This window comes from Petaurus breviceps, unplaced genomic scaffold, assembly GCF_028583685.1.
Source record: "Petaurus breviceps papuanus isolate PSGF00001 unplaced genomic scaffold, PetGlider_PUasm1.0 140, whole genome shotgun sequence".
Lineage (NCBI taxonomy): Eukaryota > Metazoa > Chordata > Mammalia > Diprotodontia > Petauridae > Petaurus > Petaurus breviceps.
The window spans coordinates 36,343,337-36,367,350 of record NW_027185698.1 but is presented as its reverse complement, the minus strand read 5'-3'; the positions used below and the strand labels follow the sequence as shown (position 1 = coordinate 36,367,350).

The 24,014-nt window shown below is 33.8% G+C and overlaps 1 protein-coding gene across 9 annotated transcripts in view; it reads right to left on the bottom strand.

Annotated features, from left to right (window-relative positions):
- The window catches only part of KIAA0232 (KIAA0232 ortholog), a 121,298-nt gene that overhangs the window by 77,445 nt on the left and 19,839 nt on the right, over window positions 1-24,014 (bottom strand). For 5 of the 9 annotated variants that reach the window (XM_069070249.1, XM_069070245.1, XM_069070241.1 and 2 more), the window contains one exon: window positions 5,204-5,703. The exons of 3 other annotated variants lie outside the window; for them this stretch is intronic. In XM_069070249.1, coding sequence (XP_068926350.1) covers window positions 5,204-5,434 — 231 coding nt within the window. In that variant the 5' untranslated portion in view covers window positions 5,435-5,703. Of the gene's footprint in view, window positions 1-5,203; window positions 5,704-17,856; window positions 20,714-24,014 lie in introns of those variants that run through there. One more of the 9 variants, XM_069070247.1, reaches the window with a different exon arrangement.

Sequence of the window (24,014 nt, the reverse complement as noted above, 5' to 3'; positions counted from 1 at the left end):
AGAGAGAGAGAGAGAGAGAGAGAGAGAGAGAGAGAGAAAAGGGGGGAAGGGGGGACAGAGAGAGCTAGGTAGCTATTCATATACCTGGCCCTTTCCTAACATTTCCCTCAGCATTCCAACCTGAGAAGAGGGAGACATGTTTTAGTATCTAGTCACTGCATTTAATCTTGAGTTCAAATGATTTTCAGTGTTGTTTTTTATTAAATTCACATTATCATGATCATACATATTGTTCCCCTTGTTTTCTTCACTTTGCATGAATTCATACAACTCTTCATTCATTTTAAAGGCTCAAAATAAGGTAGTAGTAGGTAAAGTCCTAAAAGGTGAACTAGGACAGTTTCCCTTTCAAACAGCTGTTTGGATTTCTGCAACTCTGGTTTGAAAAATACTTGTGTAGGGTTTGTTGTTGATATAACAATAATGCAGGTTACAGTTAGTTCCAGAGCAACAATCTTATAAAAAAGGATATGTATGTGTATTCCCTCAGGGCTTAAACTCAGACTAGAAAAGATTATGTTAGTACAAAGAGTAGAAACTGTACCATCTTTATAATAGTAACTCTGATTCTCTCACCCCTCAATCCTCCTTCCCTAACATGTCCCTTTCCCCATCCCAGAAACCCTAGCAATTCCTTCCATGTTTGGTGAGACTCAAGAGGAGCTATTCCCACATATGTCTTTCATCTTTCTTGGGTAAAGAATAGGAAGATGAGTTTCAGTGGGTTATTCTGCTGGGTCCCTCAACTCTTACTTATCATAATCCCACAATTTCTCGTTTTCTGTCCTCTCTTCTTTGCTGTCTTGATCTTCAGCCATCATATGCACACTCTAAGTTCTGTTGAGCAACCATTTTCTGACTGGCTGAACTAACAGTTCTCTGCCCAAAAAAAGATTTGCTACTATCCCAATTAAAGATGGAATTTTGTAATAATGCATTAACAGCAATATTGTGATGCTACTTTGGTTGGGGAAACTTTTTATAGATTATTTCTGCATGGAGAGGTCTCATGAGACTGTGGCTAAGAAGTGGCAGATGACCCTAAACCTAATCCAAATTGTACTTAGGAAATGCCTTGTAACTGATGACTTTATGTTACAAGTAAGTAAAGGGATTTTGAAGATTGGTCCCTACAGATAGAGATCTAATGTGCTAATGCTAATGTTTTCTGCTTAGATTTCCTACCCCTCTTAATCTTGCTCAGGTTAGCCTTTTTGACCACAGTAATACTGTGGGTCTAAATTAAAATGACAATTCATGAAGTCTTAGGTCTTTGATAGGTACTGGAAGAGAAAAATGCTAATATATTTGCAATTTCAAACATTGTAATTTATGAGAAACTTTGCTTACCTATGAACTTCTAATAAGAGAGATTGTATTCAGTCAGAAGCAAACAAGAAAAGTGGACTAAACAATGGAATAGCTTCCTATAAGAGATATATTAATAAATACCTTTTGGTCATATAACTTTAATAAGGTAATATGGTTTTGTCATTTCCCTGTTCCCGTCTTGAAAAACATTCTACAGTTTGCTAAAAAAGCTAGAGACACTCCTTATCCACCTTAATTCACCAACATATAATGTGAACATAAGGAAAATCCTACTCTTACTAAATGCTACCTCTAAGGTATCTTAATTACATATTTGAGATTACAAAACTCATAGTATATTTTACCAAAGTTTTCTTAGAGGAATCTTTAATTATGTCAAATATTTTATAAAATCCCCAAATTTGTGTAAATTTTAACAAAATTTTAACAAAATGTAAATCAACAAGTCAGTTTCTTTAAATATCTCAGTATCACCACAATAAAAGAACAGTAGATAGGAAAATAAAGAGAAAAAAAATTAAACACTACACAAAATCTCTCATGAAACTATAACTTTTCCTTTTATGTATTCTTTTGAAATAAAATTTAAAAATAAATAAAATAATTCTAAACACTAGGAAAGAAATCCTACTGAGGCACTACTCTCCTAAACTGGTAGGTAAAGTTTAAAACAATATGTCAGTGTTAAAATATAATTCTAAAAAAAGGATCACTTCAATATCAAGGTGACATTTTTATTGAGTTCCAGACACTGTTCCCCTTGGAGTATGTAAGACTTGTATGCTAGGTTGACCAACTAACTAATCAAAAAGTATTGAGTACCAACTACATTGCAAAGCACTTTGTTAGGGACTATTAAGAAAATATTCTTGGTGTGTGCTACAAATCTTGTATTTCCTTACCACCCTCTTACTAGTTCTTGTACAAGAAGTTACAGTTGATATTCATCATGCAAAGAGAGGACACATCTCCTTCCTTTCATATGCATACATGTGTGTATGAAAATATACATACAAACACAAAGCATGATAGGTACAGAGAGGCAAATGGATGGTCTGTGTTAAGTGAATTTTCACCCTATTTTGTTCTAAGTTCATACCTGTAAACTTAAAAAGACTGAGAAATGCTAGTCATACTAGCTAAATATATAATTAATCACAAGTAGCTGGTGTGTTCTATGAGAAAATATTTAAGTACTATAAAAAAAAGGCATCATGTTCTTTAAGTCAAAAACAAAATCAAAGCTGAATGGCTAGTAAATCAGACAAAATTATGATTATGTCATACAAACAAAGCAAGTGAAAGACTTACTTAATATATAATGTATGTACAAAATAAAAATATTCAAATGCAAGAGGAAACATACCCAAGAAAGAGATTCATCCAATATTTCAAACTGTTATGGAGAAACAGTGGCAAATTGCAATCCTTTAAAATCTTAATCAAAATGTATTTACAATGGAAGTATCATGATTATGAGTTCTAAATTGTTTTTCTTTTTTGAGCTAGGAAATAAAATTTCCTTTAATAGCTTTAGAATGCTATACAATGCTACAAAAAAAAAAAGCACCAGTAAAGTGATTCTTTTTTTTTTTTTTTGGCTTTTTGGAGGGCAGTTGGGGTTAAGTGACTTGCCCAAAGTCCCACAGCTAGTTTTTGTGTTAAGTGTCTGAGGCCATATTTGAACTCAGGTACTCCTGACTCCAGGGCTGGTGCTCTATTCACTGCACCACCTAGCTGCCTTCAGTAAAATGATTCTATTAGAAATAGTCTTCTTAATAACAAGAAAATTTGGTACTAGAACCACACATTCATAAGACAAAATTTTCTTAAAATAATGCCTCCAGATGTCCACTAAATATGTCACCTCTCCTTCCAAAACCTCAACTTCAGACCGACTTCCCACCAACAAAAGTAGATAAAATAGAGATGCTTGTTCTTCCTACTTATATGACTATAGATAAATTACCTAAACTATCTGGGCCTGAGTTTTATCATTCATAAAATGAAAAGATTGAACTAGATCAGGGGTTAACTTATTTTGTATCAAAGACCCATCTCCTCCCACCACTGGCAGTCTGGTGAAGCCAATAAAGAAGCACTTCTCAGAATAATCTGATATAATCTTAAGTAATTGCAGGGAATGCTAAATTTCATTTAAAGGTTAGGAAAATATGGATGTAAATTTTTTTCCCATCTAAGTTCACAGACTCCTTGGAAGTCTATGGATCCCAGGTCTATAAAACCCCTGGACTAGATAGATGACTTCTGAGTCTAAATCAATGATTCTTTCCCTAAGTGAAGAAGCAGCTAAAGCCTACCCAGAAATGAAGCATCAAGAGTGTGTTCATGTACTCTGAAGGACAGATATAAAAAATAATAAATAGACCAAAATCTTAGGTTTAGAACGAATTTTAAAGGTTCACTAAAATTCTATTTCCCATTCAATATATAAATCTCACCTAAGAGATCCTTGACAGATGGTCATTTGAACTCTCTACTTAAACCCATCCAAAAAAGAGAAACCTTAGTATCTCAGAAAGTAGTAAATTCCATCTTGGGTGATGCTGCTAAGCCAATACTTTCTTATATTTAGTTAAGTATATAAGCTAGTCACCACCTCTCCTTGTCTTTTCATTCTGAGTAACTGTATCTATATCTTACAAGGAACAAAGGCAAAATAAAATAGGGATGAGTCTTTCCTTCTATTACATCAAAATCTGCTCCCCTATAATTTTCACTCTCGTTGATCCTAGTTCTGTTCTCTGGAGCCACATTATAAAGCATAGAAGTCACATTAGAAGTATTGCAAGCCTTATAGTGCTTTAATCACTAATAGCTTAAAACTTCACTAAGACTTTTGTAACACTGTTTTGAGACTTAAGTTTCATTTTTGGTGGGGGTGAGGCTAGCACTATAATCAAAAAGGAAAGGAAAGGAAAGGAAAACATAAACCACAGATAAAACACCCAAAGTCCCTTAGGTCTTCCCAATCCCTGTAAGGTTCTATAAAAATATATGATCTTATTTTAAATGCTTCTATAACAGTAATTCAGAGTACATTAGCTCACTGTTGGAATTTTGTTTCACTTCTATCTAAGAAGCAACTGCAACTTTCACTTCCAATGTGTCTGCTTTTGTGGTAGAAAAAAAGTCTGAAATTTTGTTTGGATACTTGGAACTGGTAAACTTTTTAAAGCACAGCACATAAATTAACCCCAGTTGGGGGAACCTATTTTTGAATATAAGGAATTAATTTATATAGTGAGTTATTCAAGGTTAGGATAGGGTGGACAAAAAGACGGGAAAGAAATTACTATGTTTGGAAAAGTACATTGCTCACCCAAGCCTGAGAGCTTACCGATCCATAATGCACACTGATTTAAAAATAGTTTAGCTTGAACCTTCTACAGAAACTTAAAAATTTAATTTCAAGCACAAGCATTTATTTAAACATGTTAGTGTTATTTAACACTAAGTTAACTTATGGTTTGTTAAGTTCAGAATGTTAACACAGTATATCAAGGATATACCATAATCAAATGTCAGAATACAGACTTTTCCTAAATAATAGGAAATATTTCAGAACAAGAAATTCATAGGATCACAGCATCATAGATTTAGATTGAAAAGGACATTAGCATGCATCTGGCTCCACCCCCTCATTTTACAGTTAAGAGAACTGAGGCCCAGGGAGGTAAAGCCCCAGGTAACACAGGTTTTAATTTGTAGAGCAGGGACTTGAACCCAGGTCTACTCACTAACACTTGAGCACCCTTTCCATTCTCCCAAGTGTGACCTCCCAACAATAAATACATACATAGAGACAATAACAGTTTACTTGCATGAAACATCTAAAATATGTAAATACCTGTTCCTGTAGATCGTAGTCATAGCTATCATGCAGCAGAAGACTGAGGACATACCGAGTATAAATCATGGCATCAATGCCACACTTCTCTAGCTCTTGTCCCAGCCAGGTCTGCACTGGGCCCAAAGCATGAAGCAGAGACATTTCAGAAACAGATACAGGGCCTGGATAAGAGCTTGAGGAGCTTTCAGATGGCAAACCATCCACAACAACTGTACAGAGAGGGTGCATGAATCTAGGTGGCTGGCATCCTTAAAACGTGAAGCATTTTCTGTAGTTGATATTCCGTTGGTATCTGGAGGGGATTTTCACTCCAGTAAACAGGAGAGAGGCTTGACTTCTAGGATAATCATTTATATTTGCTAGCAGTCAGCTGTCTAGAACTGAACTTCCCTCTTCAGGCATGACCAGTGAATATACTTATCCTAATAGCAACACATGTAGATGTGTTTTTCTACCTTAATTTCACATTGAGGCCAAATGTGAGTCTCCGGCAGAACCTACAAAAATGAAGAAAAAAAGTACAAATGTGAATACAAGGACAATACATCAAACGTTTGAAAATAATTTTAAAAATTCAAATGAGTTCACCTTACTAAAGTAGCTTTGAAAGTAATATTTTATAAATACTACAAATCCTTTTTCATTAAACTTAATTTAAAAAAAAACAACCCTTGAGAAAAATAATATATTCAGATTTGCTGAAGGTCACATGCCCAAAATATCAATTTTTTAAGGTGGGGTGTGTGCTTAGTAATTCAATTCAATAAACATTTATTAAATGCCTACTCTGTGCAAGGCACAGTTCTAGGGTCTGGGGATATAAAGACACAAATGAAACAATTCCTGAACTCAGAGCTTACAGTCTAGGGAGAATAGGGGAAATAAATAACATGTACACAATAAAAAGTATATAAAAAGTAATTTGAGGAGAGAAAATACTAACAAGGAGGCATGAGGGAAAATCTGCCAGAGGCAATAATACATAAATGGAACATTAAATGAAGATGAGGATTCTGAGAGGCAGAAATGAAGAAAAGGTACATTCCAGCTGAAGGAATCAGCCAAGTTAACAATGAAACCTGTCCTAATTTCACCTAATCAGACATTACCCCCTGGAAAGAACATTGGACCTGAAGTCAGGAAGCTCTGATCTGAAATTCAGTCTCAGACACTAGCTACAACACTTAATTTTCCATCAGACTCAGCTACCCCAACTAACAGCACCTCCTTCACAGATTATGAAAATTAAATCAGTAATACCTGTAAAGTGTTTAGCACTGTACCCATCATATAACAGGTGCTTAATAAATGCTTGTCCTCAATATGCTCACAGTACCTTGTTTCTAACCTCTCATATGCCCTTAAGTTCTCTTTATAGTTAGCTACTATAATTACTTGGGTAGCATCTCTTCTACGCTACATTATACTCTCCTAGGAAAAAAGAATTGATTTATCTTTATCTCTCCCAAGCACCTAGGACAGTGGTCTACATACATTAGGTGCTCATAAAAGTATAATATTGAACTGAATGTTTGTTTTGCTATATTGCTAGACTAGTAAAATGTCAGCTTTTATCTGCATTGCTGAATTAATCAAGCACTAAAACATTAGCTTATAATTTGAAAAAGCATGAATACAAAACTAAGTAGTAATTAGCTAACAACTTCATAAAGGATTTTGTTGCCTGGCACTACTATTTATTTATCATTTAAGCAAATACCATGGTATCACGATTACTTTATAAAATTAAGGTGAGAGCACATTCCTGAATATGGTAAGCACACAGGAAGAAGAGCTATATCAACTTGGCTGCTAAGAGTAAATGTTCTCATTTCCTGAGACAAGTCAGAAAATTTCCTTTATTTCCCCTAATTAATACCTTTGCAATAAAAACTAGGATCAAGATAAAATATGGTCCCTATCAAATGTTAACATTTATGATAAAGCCTAGTAGAAGATGGACAATTAAAATAGCAATTTGTATCCCGAGTAGAAAGAACGGAAGCTGTAAGCTTCATACCACACCACCTTAGCTTTATATAGTACATGCTGGATGACAGGAGGGTTATCACAAAGTGATCGTTTTTTAAAGCAGTATTAGTAATTGTTAGTGAAAGCATCAAATGAGAAAGGTGAATATTCTACAAACATTTAAAGCTAAAATTTTTTGTTAGAGGTAAATGCACAGAATTCTAAAAGTCCTTTGCAATAGTACACTAAATCTGAAGATTTTTTTTAAAAGAAGAAAACATTACTAAATGATTTCAAGATCAAGTGCAAGAGAAATCAATTTTTGTCACTAACGTGTCATAAATGCTAAGTTTTGTTTCATTTAAAAACAATTTTTAGCTACTACACTCTCTCTTCCTGAATTTAAAACTAATCTAGATACCTTAAAGAAAAGTTCATACATGTCCCATGTATATTTCCAATTGGCTGTCAGAGAAAAGCCTTTTTCATAAATCACTAATACAGGTTATCAAACATTACAAAACAATATTTCCCAAAAAAAGCTTTTAAGACCAAGTAAGAAGTAACATTTAATATCACTTTTACTACTTTAAAAATATTTCACAATGTAAACTGGTCTAATTTCAGACAAAGGTAATCAGAATAGAATAAGCTCTTTGGCCTAACTGCTACAAGAATTGATAAGAATAAATCTTATGTTAAAAGACCACTTAAGCATTCTTTCTTACATTTTCATCATCCCTCCATATCTCTTTTATTGCTTTATTATTTATTTATTATCTCCTTTATTATTATTTAATCAAGCTTTTAGGAGGCTCTACTGTTGTCTACTTGTCTAATGTTGTAGACAATTAGGCAAAGCATTAAGAGGTAAAAATCATGTGGAGAAAAAAAATAATTATTTCCTCTTCAAATCTTGGGAGTGTGGAATAAGGAACATCCAAACTGGAAGTAAAGAAGGTTAGAAAAGAAGCATTCATTGTTTATTAAATGCAAAGCACTAAAACAAATTCTCATTAGAAATTCTGATAACACAGTTCAAGTAAACACTGACTGAAGGAAAGTAAGTTTGAGTCAACTTTTAAAGTCTTTTCCCTCTAGGGTTCCTTCCAACATTAGATCCATTTTGCAGATTTGGGGTATTTAAAGTTTTATCCAATGAATAAGTACATTAAAAATCTAAACCTGTGAAAAATCAAAATTGTGGCTGAAAACCTAAAAAACATTATTATTTAACAATATCACCCAAATTTTAAGATTTTCTTTCTCCCATCATCAGGGAAAACATAAAAGATTTATACTTTTCCTCAGTTAAGTGATTTAAAGAAGAAAAAAGCAAAACATGCATAAAAAACAAAGTACAGAGCAGAAAGTTTGTTCCTAGAATTTATTTCTGAGAACATTACTAGTCCCTCAATAGTGTACTCTTTCCCTACAATTCATTCCAGATGTTCATAATTCTTCTTTTCTAACAATATAAGATAATCTAAAGATACATATTTAACCACATGCCAAGAGGCACTGGTAGAAAATGCAGACCTTGATTTGTTTTACAACCTGGGCCATAAAGACCATAAAACATGAAAGTAAAAAGTATGGAGGATTAGAATTTTTTTTCTTTGTCCAACAGGTGCTATATACTGGCAGTACTTAAAGTATGTACAAATAACAGGTATAGTACTCAAGGACCAGCACTAAGCTTGGCTTCTTCTTACAGAGCCTCTGATGACAAGCCAATATAACCACAGATCCAAAGAATGCACAAACCTCTGAGCAGATGGTTCTTACTAGACAAACAAGTTCTTCCAAAATCAGCCAATATACCTGGGCTCTGGGTACCAAATCAAGAGGCCCACATTTATCTAGATCTGGAAATTACCTTTCAGTTGTGACTGGACACCAAATGAATACCCTAAGAACTTCAAAATGATATTGGTTTATGAACTTGCCTCTGGTGCTATGTCTACTATTCCATTAGTACAGGAATTGATGGTGGCATGTGGCGGTCCTCTATGGGGCAAGCCACTGTTCATTCAGGATATCTGACATATAGTTATTTTGTTACTATTAAGGTATTAAATATTTTGTTATAGTTTGTAAATGAATAGGAAACTGAGACCTATTGAGATTGTATTCTTGCCATTAAAATCTTTATTGTCATTATTTCAGGTAGGATGTACCTAAGCACCTTAGAGAGACAAATATCTTTAAAAAAAAACATAAAATGTTTAAAGGCTACATTTCTATATTAAATCCTTATGATTAAAACCTCTATCTCCTAAAGTCCTCCTCTGAGGTGATCTGGAGGAGGAAACAGCATGGGCTAAGAATCAAATTATCTGTGTTTCAGTCTTGGCTTCCATACTGACTAGGCAAGTAACACCTTTTCTACACCTTAATTTTTTCATCTGCACAGAAGGCATAATAATAGCTGCCCTATTTACTTCAGAGGATTGCTGAAGATTAGATATGTCAAAGCTCAGACTATAAATGTAAATTCTTACTATTGCAAATCATTTTCCTCAATTTAATTTGAAATTGGATTAGATGACATACCAAACTAATGTACTCTGTAGCTCAACAGGCTTTTGAATAGCTGGGGGGCACATTATATTTGCCTAAAATATTCAAAAATGCTCCCATAATCTGACCAGCTGAAGCTATGCTTAGTCATTTTTCACATATAATACTATTAGGACTTCAAGAGAATTCAATTTATTGGGGGGGGGGTTAGTTTAAAAAAGCATCAAACCATGAGATCGGAAACTTTCCCCTAGTTTGAGATGTTAATTTTCTCTTTTAACATTAAATATAGAGAACTGTAGTGAATCCAAAGCAGTTTTGTCTATGTGAAGTTCCACTTTAATTCTAGGGGTGAATTCAGATTGTAACATACAAACAGACTTTGATATCAAGTTTCATTATAATTCTGTGATTGAATGTAGACATCTCTGCCATGAGCGTGGGGCTTCCTATACATACACAGCACTACAGGCCAGTATTAACTTTTAAAAATAGCCTGGAGACTAAGAAACCCAGCACAGACTCTTTATTCCACTCTACTGTCTATAAGTACAATTCTAAGATCAGCTTCTCAGCAGGAATTCTGGATTAAAAATACCTCTGGAGGTGACAGAGGAGGGGTCAATGACTTAAGTAATTTTAGGGAACTCTGTCCCAATTCCCAATCCCCATCAGACAATCTTCCTACTCAACATTCAGACCAAACTAATAGAATAATCTCATTACTAGTCTGATCTTGGCTTAGAAGTGATAGAGTATGGTTCTTTCAATTAATGTTCACCATAGCTCCCAGGAAATTAAAAATATTTCAGAGACTAGAGAAGAAATCATATTAGGTCTGTAAAAGATAGTGCCCCAAGGGTTATATATTACAATTAGAACATTACTCTCTGGTTTAAACATTAAAATAAACTGAAATTGTCAGTCTGTAACCATAATTTAGTCTTTTTTAAAAAAAGTTTCAGATTAATATAATTACCCCTAAACTGATTCACCCTTAATTAATAAGAGGATACACGGCATCTGCTAGACTTTTTAAAGTCAGAAAAGACCTATCAAATCCCTCCTGACACTCAATGGTTGTGTCCATCATGAGTAAGTCACAACTTCTGTGAGAATCAGTTTCCTCATTAATAAGTTGAGGATAGTAATACCTGTAGAACTAACAAATAATAACAATAACAATTATTGATGATGATAATGACAAAAAAAAACCATAATGGCTCACATTTATATAGCACTTACTATGTGCCAAGTACTGTGCTAAGTGCTTACAATGATCTCATTTGATCCTCACAACAACCCTACCAGGTAGGTACTACTATCATTCCCATTTTACTGAAAAGGAAGCTGAAGTGAACAGAGTTAATCGACTAGTTCAGGATCACACAGTTGGTCAATGTATGAGGCCAAATTTGAACTCAGGTGTTCCTGATTCCAGGCCCAGTCCTCTATCCACTTTTCCAGTTAGTTGCCACCTAGCTACCCCTAGTAATATAATTAAGTGATATAATATAATGTTCACTTTACAAACCTTAAACTGCTATTTAAACATGTTATTATAGAACACCCAGCAAACACTTCATTCTCCTACTTAGGCAAGACATTCTCTGTCTCATCTTAGTTATACTTTTGTTTATTAAATCTTTGATTCACAAACATTCCAAAAGATAAGCTACAGCCCAGCCTGGATGAATTAATGCTAATTACTATTTCTTCTTCTTCTTCTTCTTCCTCTTCCTCTTCTTCTTCCTCTTCCTCTTCCTCTTCCTTCTTCTTCTTCTTCTTCCTCTTCTTCTTCTTCTTCCTCTTCCTCTTCTTCTTCCTCTTCCTCTTCCTCTTCTTCTTCCTTCTTCTTCTTCTTCTTCTTCTTCTTCTTCTTCTTCTTCTTCTTCTTCTTCTTCTTCTTCTTCTTCTCCTCCTCCTCCTCCTCCTCCTCCTCCTCCTTCTTTCTTTGTCCAGAGGTATAATTTCATTAGAATATAGAAGTTCCAGTGAAGAAATTATCTCTAAACCAATACAAGTTAGCAATTTTCCTGTAATTAAGGTGTAAGATTTGAAACTAGTGGGGTCTAAATTAATAAAGACTTCTCTTGGGCATTGTTTAATCTTTACCCAAATCTAATCTCCATCAAAATGTGGTGATACTTTCCACTTCACACTGTAAGTTTGAAACAATTCATAAATTGTAACTTTAATGTGGGTTAGAAATTTTGTCCAAGTGTTGATTGGTCACCTTCTATGATTATAATTTTCCTAAATGGCAGGGAGTATAACTATTATTCAACCTCTTTTTAAAGTAGTAAAGCAACCTTATCAATTTATACATTTTGATGTTTCCAGGTATCTGTGCAGGAAATTATAGGAATTTTTATTATGTCTTTATGCCAGCTAATATCTGTTCTTGCCTGAAGGAATACAGCTCTAACATTATGATAGAACTTTGGGAAAATATTTGTTTCAGTCATGTCCAACTCTTCATGAACCTATTTGAGGTTTTCTTGGCAAAGACACTGGAATGGTTTGCCATTTCCTTCTCCAGCTCATTTCACAGATGAGGAAGCTGAGGTAGACAGGGGTAAGTGACTTGCCCAGGGTCACACAGCTAGTTAAGTGTCTGAGGCCACATTTGAACTCAGGAAGATGAGTCTTCCTGACTTCAGGCCCAGCACTGCATCCACTGTGCCACCTAGCTGCCCTTGAGAAAATATACTTCTGCATAAATTCCTACAAAGTTCAAGTATATGCAAATGCTATATAGATTCTGTGTGACAGCGATAAAAGTAGTTTGGTAGTTTATTATTGTTTATTTAAGCTCACATTTAAGTTTTATAGGAAGGAACTTGTGCTATTTTAAAATTCAATTTAATTATTTAATTTATTTTTATTTGATTTTTAAATTTATTTTATATATATTTATTTTATTTAGTTGATTAATTTAATTTTAATGTTACAAAAGCAAAGAAACAATGTGTTATTTAGTAACAAGAATACTAGGAAATAGAGAACTTGATTGTTTTAACAATCTTCTTTTACCTTTTTCCTTTACCTTAAAGGTAGCTAGGTGATATAGGGGCAACTGATAGAATCCAGTGGATAGAATGTGAGGTCTGGAGTCAGAAAGATAAGAGTTCAAATCCAACCTCAGAAACTAGCAGTATGGCACTGGACAAGTTATTTAACTTCTGCTTGTCTCAGGTTCCTCAACTACAAAATGAGAAAAATAACAGCACCTACCTCCTTAGAATTGTTGTGAGGATCAAATAAGATAATATTTGTAAAGCACTTAGGATAGTGCCTGATACATGGTAGGCATTTAATAAATATTTGATTCCTATCTAAAGCTCCAAAATGTGTTAAATTCTAAATATTCATAATACCATAGCTTTAGTGGTAGAAGGGACCTTGTCTAGACCAATTTCTTCATTTTAAAGCTGAGGAAACTGAAGCAGAGAGATAAGAGAGGTTGAGTGACTTTTGCTCAAGGTCATATAGGAAGAAAATGGGTCAAGTTTTGGACTCATATCCTCTGACTGCAAAGTCAGGGGTTTTTTTTCCCATGAACCACTTTATCTCTCTTAATTTGGTCTCCCTATTATTAGCCCTCATCGAATGAACCCTCTTAACCCAAAGGTATCCTATGGTCTGTTCTGTATACCAATTTTGAAAGAAGAAGCTACAGAAAAGAATCTCCAATTTTCCTTTTTTTTCTTGTAATAAAATACTCATCAGCAATGCCCAATTCTTGCTCTAATGAAAATAAGCAAGAGACTAAAATACTTATGAGAGATACATAATCCCCCAATCCTCAAAAGGCACTGGGTGCTCCCCAAAACTACTTGGAATCCCCACCATTGTTGCTGGAAAGTGTGGGACAAGAACCAATATCTTGATATGCACTAGTTATATATGATTCTTAATGCAGCTTGATCTTACTCAAATTCCCAACAATGAGAAAATGGGTGTGGAAGTATTTTCTTGAAATTTAAACTCCACATTAGGGTAATTTCTACCATTTCAGTTAAAGCAAGCCTTTAACTAAATGTTTCTGGGAACTAACAGTTGATTTCCCAAATACCCCATCTTCTGAGACCTCCCCTAGCAGAGCTATCCAGTTGTGCATATAAGACAAGACCAAGTTATCTAATTCATTGGTAATTCTCAAAATAAGATCAGAAAAATTGGTTATTTAATAATATTTGCACAATCACATAAAAATATAAAAGTGAATTTTAAAAGCAAAATCACTTGAGAAATTTTACATTACAGAATAATTTAACCTACTTGAATTATCAACCAGTTATTAAGGGAACAAGACAGCTAAGCAGTTTTTAGAATGGTGCCCTGTAGGGCAAAATATGAAAATGGAACCTTATGAAGAAAACTATGGGCTTACCTCTTTCAATCTATCTTTGAAAATGTAAACTGCTATACTCAAAGCAATATTTAAAAAAAAATAACAACTTTAAAATCACTAGCAAGTGAGTACAATCAAATACAATATCAGATCTTCTTTTTCAAGGTACATGTATAATAGCCCTTTTCTATACACTTACCTACCTTTTCTTACACCCCACTTTAAGCCCATAGTATGACATAGTGTCAATCACTGTCATAATCCTTTTTGGGATTATGAAAGTATCCATAACCAAGGATTAAGATTTAGAAAATATTTTCAAGGGGAAGAGAAAATATATGATCCAGTCTTGATTTTCCTTGTAAATTTCAGTTACAGGTCAAATCCCATGACAAAGGATCAAATACCATTATAACTAAAATTTCACCATAATCAAACTATTTCTGAGTTCCAGATGATGTCCTAAATAATCATGCTTTGCTAATCTCAGTACATTTTATATTAGAAGTAAATCTGTACTATGCTGTGACCATTCTTTGTTCATATAATAATCACTAGCAAAATAACAAAATATAAATTTAACATTTAATTTTGTAGCATAGAACAATATAAATATATGGATTAATCAGGCAGAACCATGTTAAACCAGTTTATATTTGTCAGCTATTTTGTGATGGTTATGTTACACACAAACACACATGTTATCTAGTGTACAAATGAAAGGATGAAGAAGTGGAAAAGGATAGTCCAACTGAAATAAGCAATTGTCCCCAACTTCATAGCTACTTGATACTGCATTGATGCTTTGGGAATATTTTAGAGCAAGAGTCAAGTGTTTGACCTGTACAACTACAAATATTGGTTTTCTAGTTTAAAATAAAATTTCTTATTAAGGTAGTAGTGGGAGTATCATCACAAATCAACTTTTCTGGATCGATTCTTTAATACTATATTTAGATTTGAACATGAAAAACTGATAAACTTAATTAACTAGCAATTAAAAAGTATTATGAAGTATTTTTCTGAAACTCAGACTCCACATGAGGGTATTTTTTTTGTCATTTTACTTAATCTTTAAAAATGTCTTCATCTGCATTCTTACAGGTTATGTGAAATTAAGTTGGGCCAAATTAAGTGGATCTTAAAAAAAAATTATATATGCTTTCCAACAAGTTTCTGTTCTACTCCTTATCTTCTCCAAAGGAAGGTAAACATAGATTGGACCACAAAATGCCCCTCCACACTCCACTTAATGGCTGTATTTTGGGCCCTCCAGGCTTAGAGTGAATGTTAAAGGTAAATATTTGTCTTTGGAACAACAACCATGAGGGTCTTCCCCTCCCAAGCTCGGGTTTTCTTTTTCTTTTTTTCTAATTAAAGAGGCCACTTCTTGAACTCACTTCTTAAAGAGACCTATTCGTTGAATGGGCCTTTTACCTCACTCTGAGTATGTGAAAAGGCCTTAGCCTAAAAGAGTTAGGGTCTCACATTGCATCCTGAGTCATCTCCAGTCCTCCTAATGCATATCTGGTCACTGGATCCAGATGGCTCTGGAGAAAAAAGTGAGGCTGGTGACCTTGCACCACCCTCCCTCACTCAAATCAAAGTCAACTGCAAGTCATATCATCATTTCCCTGATGCCAGGGTCCTCTTGGTTTTCATATGCCCCAGTTAATGGTAACAAATTAATCCGATGGTGCTGACATAATAAAGTGGCAAGAATCCATAAGAGCAGGTAGGAAGCAACAATTAGATTTATAGTGGGATGAAGGAACATTTGGAGGGGATGGTAAAGACACTTTCCTAAAACTACCTGAATTTCTGCAAAATTATAGTCCTAGTATAATTACAGGAAACTATAAACCTGACCCTACCAACCAATGGAATTTGGAGGAGCACAAGGTGTCAGAGCTGTAAGGAACTTTACAGACAATCCCTGAATTATTAGTCAATGAAACTAGAACTTCAGCCAAATTGTGACATTTAGAATATTAGTAGTGCGAAAGAATTTAAACATCAAAGAACACAAGTGACAAAGTTAGACTATTGAGATACAAAAACAACAATTAGGTAGCAAGTAGCAATCCCAAGGAGTTGAAGAAACTGCTTTTGAAGACAGCTAACTGCTTCAGAGTCTGAAAAAAGACCATGAAAGCACTAACACCTTAATGGCCCAGATAGAACCCTAAACTTCTCTATGAAGTTTTCCCTTGAATATTTCAGCCTACTTATCTTTCCCTGCTCTGACCTCTTCTAACATGTATTGTTTATTCCATCCCCTTAGGCACTTAATTATATACTCTTTTACTTTATTTCACATGCAGACATCTCTGCAATGAGATAAAGTCCTTTGAGTAATACTTATTTTATAAATTTAAAGCCTCTTTCACTAGCTAATAGTTGCTTAATTGAAATACTTCCTAGATCTAAATTTGAGAGGAAAAAAAACCCCAGAATTAGAGGTTTGCTAATTACTGCTCAAAAGAAAAACTCAAAGAATTAGAGAAAATTGAGGAGTTAATCTTATCCAGTTCTGTTCCTTCAGGAAAGTGAATGTCTAATTCAGGGGTGAAGAATGGACAAACTACAAAACAGTGCTGGCCGTTGGCTTAATGTTATATAGATTTTAAGTCAATTTTCAAGAATTGGTAGAGAACTACTTTTAGTTAATAAACAAGCACTTACTATTCCTGACCTACTACCACATGCCAGACATTCATTGTTTTAGACACAAGAGATAGAAAGACAAGTGAAATAGTCCGACCTTCAAGAACCTTACTCTATTTGTTTTATATGTGTACATCTCTCTGAAGTAGGATAAAACCCATTGTGCAATATGTTTTAATTTCAGCCCCATCCACACACACTGCCCCAACTACTAAAATATTTGACTGGCTAGTAGACCATGGGGGGAGGAAGGGCAAGAAAAGGAATAATATGTACACATAAAAGTAAATTCAGTTAATTGGAAGCCTTGGGGAAACACCAGGAGTTATGGCTATGGCTAACCAGTTTAGAATTGAACCAAGTTTAAAAAAAAATCGAAGAGCTGCATAAATGCTTTAAATGTGGCAAACTGGTCACAACAATCTAATAGAATGCAGATTAAAGTAGTAGAATTACTTACATCCTTGCATGTCAGTCTTTTTAAGTATATTCCAATATCAGTATGTTTATTTTCTCCTACAGTGATATATATTTCCCATTCATTCTCAGTGCTTTATACAGTAAGCCCTCAATAATTGTCTGTTGAATTGAATTTGAAATAACTCCTAAGCCTTTCTCTTCTGTATTTATATCTAGTGCCCTCCTACCCTAACCTGTATTGCTTTACCTATGTACCATCTTGCACTTTTTCCTATAGAAGTTCAATCTGATTAACTGTGCCATTCCCCTCTAATGAATCCAGGATCTTTCCTCCTTTTATTCCTTTTCTGCTTTTAACTAGTCCCCTACCTTTATACGAAAACAAACTTCACAATAGGTTTCTTAAAGGGCTCAATTTTAAGGATTTGCAAGTTCTGCAAATGATTGCACAAATATTCACCTTTTGGTGCTCAAAGAAATTTTGCATAAAGAAAAAGACTAGTAAAGGTAGAAATAAGTAAAGGATATAACAAAGTGCAGAAGAAGTAAGAGTAAAGAAAAGAGGATAAAGAAAATAGATGCCTAAAAAGGTTGACTAAGCTAATAATAAATCAGAATCTTTTCACTAACTCCTAAACAGCATTTAATTGCTAGATCTGAGAATGCAAATACCAGGACAGATGGTTAGGCTTTCATAAATAAGAATTCTTACCTGTTCAGTTTCTGCATCTCAGTGAATGAAATTGGAACAGAAGGTGTTGTTCATCCTCCTTAGCAGATGGACTGGTAGCAGAACCAATCTATGTCCAGAAGAGACACTCCATAGCCTACTCTGGAATTCTATCACTTAATACAGTGTTTAAGGGCTAAGTCTAATGATTTTAAGTTTGCAAAAAGATACAGTCAGGCCACCAAATCACAAGGCATTATCAGCCTACAACTGTTTCCAATGACATTCAAGAAGTATATCAAATCTTATGGTAGGATAACCTCCCTTATAAAATACATCTAAATTAGTAATACTGGGGCAGAATTCCAAGGTTGTCTTCCCTCTCTGGGTCACCAGAATATGCAAAATCATGCTAAATACAAATGTCTTGTCTTGAACTATTACACATTTTCAAAATTATATGTGAAAAAGCATGATAACTGAGACTATGTTTTCAAGGTCTAATTCACACCTATGCATAAAGTAAGACTTCTTGGAATTCAATTTTTAAAAGCAAGTTATCAAGAACACATAAAGAAAATGAATGCTAGATGGAAAACTGAACATTGGTTAGGCTTGTAATCTGTCCTCAATGGATCTAGAACCATAATCACTAAAGGTATGCACTCAAAAACTTAGCTAGTTTCTCATGCCATAAATTTTCTCTTAATTTCTACCACCTACATAACCACATAAAAGGATGTTTTAAAAGCAGCCTTAATTCTTAGGAAGACCTCTCAAATGGCTCTATAGAATGTAAGAATTCCTAAATGTATAATTATTATTATTATTATAGCTTATAAGATTATTCTGTCCAAACAATCAACCAAGAACTATTAAATATCTGAATTAAGTTACAGGCATATAATATACCTTATATGTAAGAGATAAGAAAGAAAAAGAAAATACAAAAATTCTTTATATTACAAACTTAGCTGAAAGCTGTCAAGTTATGGATAGAAATAAGACTTTCCTAGAGAAGCAAAATGTTTTAAATGGGATCTAGATCTGTTCTGTCCAAATATAGATCCAAATTAAAGTATAAGAGGCACAGTTCTCATTCCATCTGTATAAATTCTTCTCAGTTAACAATGTAATGGTCAGATGCCTACAAGTTTAATATGAATGGTCTCTATGTTCTTTAATATTTTAAACTGGTACTAGAAAAACAAGTTCAAGCACATACTAGCTACTGTTTTATTCCTGAACTTTGCTAGTAGCTTAAGATAAGTTTGCTTAAGATAGTTCTGATCAGAAAAATCTGTGTAAAATTTCTGGATGAGATCACTTTCTACAGACTGGAATTTTAAGACTAACTTTTGCTAAATGTATGGCTGATATAATTCTATTATGGGCCAAAATTCTTAAACAAGGCAAATTAAGCAAGGGGAATTTATAGTTCATCAAGATGTTCTAAGCACAAAAACTATGCCTTATATTACCAGAAATAGGAAAGGCTAGTTTATGTGATGGATAGGGCATGGCTCTATCATACAAGGATGAGCTGGGAAGGTAGACAATTCACACAGATTACTAAATCAGATACCAAGTTATTTTCTAATTAAGACAAAAGTATACTTAAATTATTTTTTCAAAGTTACAGAAATTTGCCAAAAATAAAAGGGGAAAATATTCTTCACTATAATAAGAAATACCACTAAACTAAAACTGCCTTAATGTCTGTACTTCAGAGGTAATTACACTAGAAACTTAAAATCTTTAGAAAGGCATTATTTTTACACAAATGATGAAGTTACAGAATCTGGACATTAAAGACTATAAAACATTATAAAATAATTTTTAAAAATTAAAATGGAAGGTAATTGTGTGAAAGGATCCTAAGGCTATATAGCTTTCTCTCTAAAACTGAAGGGGTAACAAGGATAAGTGAGCATAATGAGACTATGTATTTAAAACAAACATTTTAAATCCATAAGCTCTGAGCTCGATTCCATGAGAAGTACACATTTTACAATAGCATGTTTATTTTTTTATGGTGCATCATTGTAACAAACATCTAAAACCTTACTGAATGTATAAAAATGGACAAATATCACAAAGTTTGTTAAAGCTGACTGCATAAAGATACTAGGTATCATAATTCAGATACTATGTTCTAAAACATGCTTGTCAAACTGATGCAAGAAAATGTCTCAGCGAAATTTCTACTTCTTCCATGTACATTAGAACAGACGTTGTCAAAAGTTTTCTTTTTAATTTTATTTCCAATGTTTAATAAGTACAATTTAAGAATTTTTTTAAAGCTAATAAACTTGGCGGTTTACTGGCAGGACTGTGTTTCAGATAGTAAACTAATTACTAAGATAATTTTTTAAGATAGGCTTTGGTAATACATAAAGATGTATTTGCCGAAGGGCAGCTAGGTATTAACACTTACTACACTTACTAGCCATGTGACCTTGGGCAAGTCACTTAATCCCAATTGCCCTGACCTCCCCCCTCCAAAAAGCAAAAAAAAAAAAAGATATATTTGCCTCATTTTCAATGATGCCTACCTACTTCAGTGAAGAACTTCTACAAGTGTGGCTTGACCATCTCGTTGGTCAAGAAAGAGGGTCGAAAAAAAACATCATGAATTTTAAAAATTCTAATTTAGTTGAACAACCAATTCATGCATGTAAAAATTCAGAGAAAGGATTAATTAACTTGTTGAAATCAGTTCGACTTAAAATATTCTGAGTGAAAGTTACTGCCAAAACACTAAAGGATATAATTTTTAAAATGTATAGTCTTATTTTCATTAATGGATTTCATATGTGAGATATTCTATCAATAAATTTTCTATTTCATTAAATTAACTCTTTAGGACAAATCCTAAGCATAAGCAAATTATTTCCATGCTCTAAGTTAGACAAGAAAGGTATGTTAACTTTTTCAAGCCATTGGGAAGTTTTTAAAAACAAATGGAGTCATAATTTGAAGGGATAATCTAGTAAAAATTAGAAAGTTAACATTTCCCTAAGGTCTAATTTATTACCAAGGAACAACTTACTTGAAGTCTACGGTTCTTATAGTAGTTGTAAATACCAACAAAAGAGTAATTTAGGCCTAAAACCAGGGATTCTAATCCTTTCCTGGGGTTGAACACCAGACAAGTGATAGCTTAGAAATGTAATTATTTAATTGTTTTAAATAGACTTACTAATCTTTTATACATTATGATTTGTTTTCTACTAATATATGTACTTTTAACTTTTTAAAAATGTCCTTATCCCCTTCAAACTTTACTTGACTCAGTTTTTCAGGTTTCAGGTATTTGGGAACCCCAGGAGTAACTTAATTAAGATGGATTTTTGAGCCTGAGTAGCATAAGTGAGAATCCCTTTTATACTTAATAAAGTGAGCCTACTGCTGATTTGAGAGTTATCTTTTCCCAAGCAGATGAAAAGATAGATGCTTCTTTAAAAAAAAAAGACTGCAAATATTTTTAAAAGACATTTTAATAATGCTACATTTCAAAATACACATTTAACATTTTATTGATTAAGTCGCAAACAAAACAGGATACACTTTGAATTGGCATGCCCTAGTATGAGGAAAATATATCAATACAATTGAAGCAGAATTGTAAATCAGAAAGCATTTTAAATTTGAAACACTATTACAAATGCAAATGTAATTAAATATACCTTGATGGATGCAGACAAAAAGAAAAAAAAATATCACATGACAGATACTATATGACCCAGCAAGTAAAAAAATGAAGAGGGGAGGAAAGAAGGGGGGGGGAGGGAAAGAGAGGGAGAGAGAGAGAGAGAGAGAGAGAGAGAGAGAGAGAGAGAGAGAGGAGACAAAGAGTAGGGAGAAGGAATAGAATGGGTAGAGATTGTTAACTATTCAAATGCTAAGAACAAAATAAATTCTATTCCAAAATGCTGCCAAGTGAAAGAATGAATTGGATTCCCAGTCAGATTCTTTGCCATTCTAAATTTAAAATTTTTAGTTTAGAAATGTTAATTGTAGGGGCGGCCAAGTGGCTCATCGAGTAAGAGCACCAGTGTTGGGATGACCTGGATCAAATCCGGGCTCAGATACTCAGCACCACACCCAGAAATAATAACTGGCCGTGTAACCTTGAGCAAGTTACTTAACCCCAATTGCTTAAAAAAAAAAGAAAAAGAAATGTTAATTGAATGAAACATCAATTTCATATTACTTCACCTTAAGTTTAAGGTGAATGTAAATGTAATGTGAAAGGTAAATGTAAAGTTTGCCTTAGTTTTCAAGGGAAAAAAAAAAGCTAAGTTATTCACCTGAAAGTATCGAAGAAACTGGGACAAAATGGTTCATTTTCTTCTAAGGTGATGTGGTAAAGTGGAAAAGAACCCTGGACTTGCAACCCGAAAGACCAAAATTTAGGTCCTAGTACAGACTTTGTATAACTTTAGGGAAGTTACTTAACCTCTAAGTCTCAAGTTTTTTCATCAGTAAATTAGGATAATAATAACTGACTACTCTCAGAGAGCTGTGAGAATCTAATACATGTAAAAAGGGTTTTGTAATATTGAAATATTATACAAAGTATAAGCTGCTATTATTCTCCAATTACTAAAGACTGTAATGATGCAAAATGCTTGCTAGAATAAATGTCTGCAGTTGGGTCACAGATAACCTTACACCTGGACACATTCAACAACTTCCTTGACTGTCTTTTTTTAATTGGTTTAAAACATACTCTGATACCATCACTGACTAAATTTACGAACTGGTACTTTGTTAATTATTCTTTCTATCAGCTCATGCTACACCGACTCCATTAAATCTGTGTTAGAACATAGGGCAAATGACACAAAACCTGAAAGTAAATTGGAAAACATTTTTACATGAATAATAATGGTAATATAATTATGGTAATTTGAAGTTGATCTAGTTGGTTCAAATCTAGTCTTTTTGATTACTAAAATGCAAAAAGAGCTGGTTTAGAAGTTAGAAATTTCTTTCATGTGCCATGTGATGCCACAACTATCATAGCATAATGAAAAAGCACTTGACCAGTACTCTGAAGAGCTGGATCCTAGTCCCAGCTCTTCCATAAACTAGCTGTGTAATCTCCCTCACTAGGCCTCAGTTATTCATTTACAAAACAGCAGGTTTGAATGAGAATCTCTTAAGATTATTCTAAGTATAATATTTCTTGATCATAACTGTAATTTAGAGAAGTCATTCAGCAGTATTCAAATTACCAACAATTTCTTCATAAGTAAAATGGGAATAATACTGCCCTTATTATGGGCATACATAAGATGAAGATGAGAATACATGTGAAAGTATGTTGACCTACAAGTTTTATTTCATGTTAATATGGTAATTTACTCTTTTACTCATAAGGTCATAGGATCATAGGCCTAAAGCTAGAAAAGATCTTAGAAGCCATACAATACAACTCCTTAATGTTACAGGCGAAAAAAAAAATGAGGCCCAAGGAGGTTGTAACTTAACCAAAGTCACATAAGTAGTGTTAGTCGTATGACCTCTACTCTTCAGCAATCACTTCTTTGACATTTTCAATCAAAACCTCTTGTTTGGACAGCTTCACTGGGATATTCTACTCAAAATAATTTAGTTTACTCAGTCCTAAACTCCCCCCCCCCATATTACTCTCCCATGTCTATTAATTCATTTAGTAAGCATATATTAAATACCTAACAGGTATCAGGCACTTGCTAGGTGTAAAGGACACAAAGACAAATACAAATCTCTGTCCTCAAGGAGCTCACATTCTGTGGTCTATCAGTAGTAAAAACCATATTTCCAGCTTCTGAGGCTAAAATTTTGGAGTTATTTCTTCATATTCTAGATCCAATATCTTACCAAGTTTTGTCACTTTTCTTCCCTAAATGGTCAATGTCTCTGATGTGCCCTCTTCTCCACTGTTGCCAGTTTCTCATTTTCTCAGATCTGCATTATATGAGCCTTTTAACTTATGTCCCTGCCTTTGGTCTTTCCACTCTCCAATGGATCCTGTCAGACTCTTCTTCCATTCTTGTTTAAGATGTTGCTCTTCCCATCAAAATTACCTACTACATGAAGTCAAAACCCCTTGGCCAGGATAAGGCTCTCCATGGTCTAAACTCACTTTCTAAATACCTTCCATCTTCTCATTTCTCAGTCCCTAGTAACATGCTTTAGTAAAATCCAAT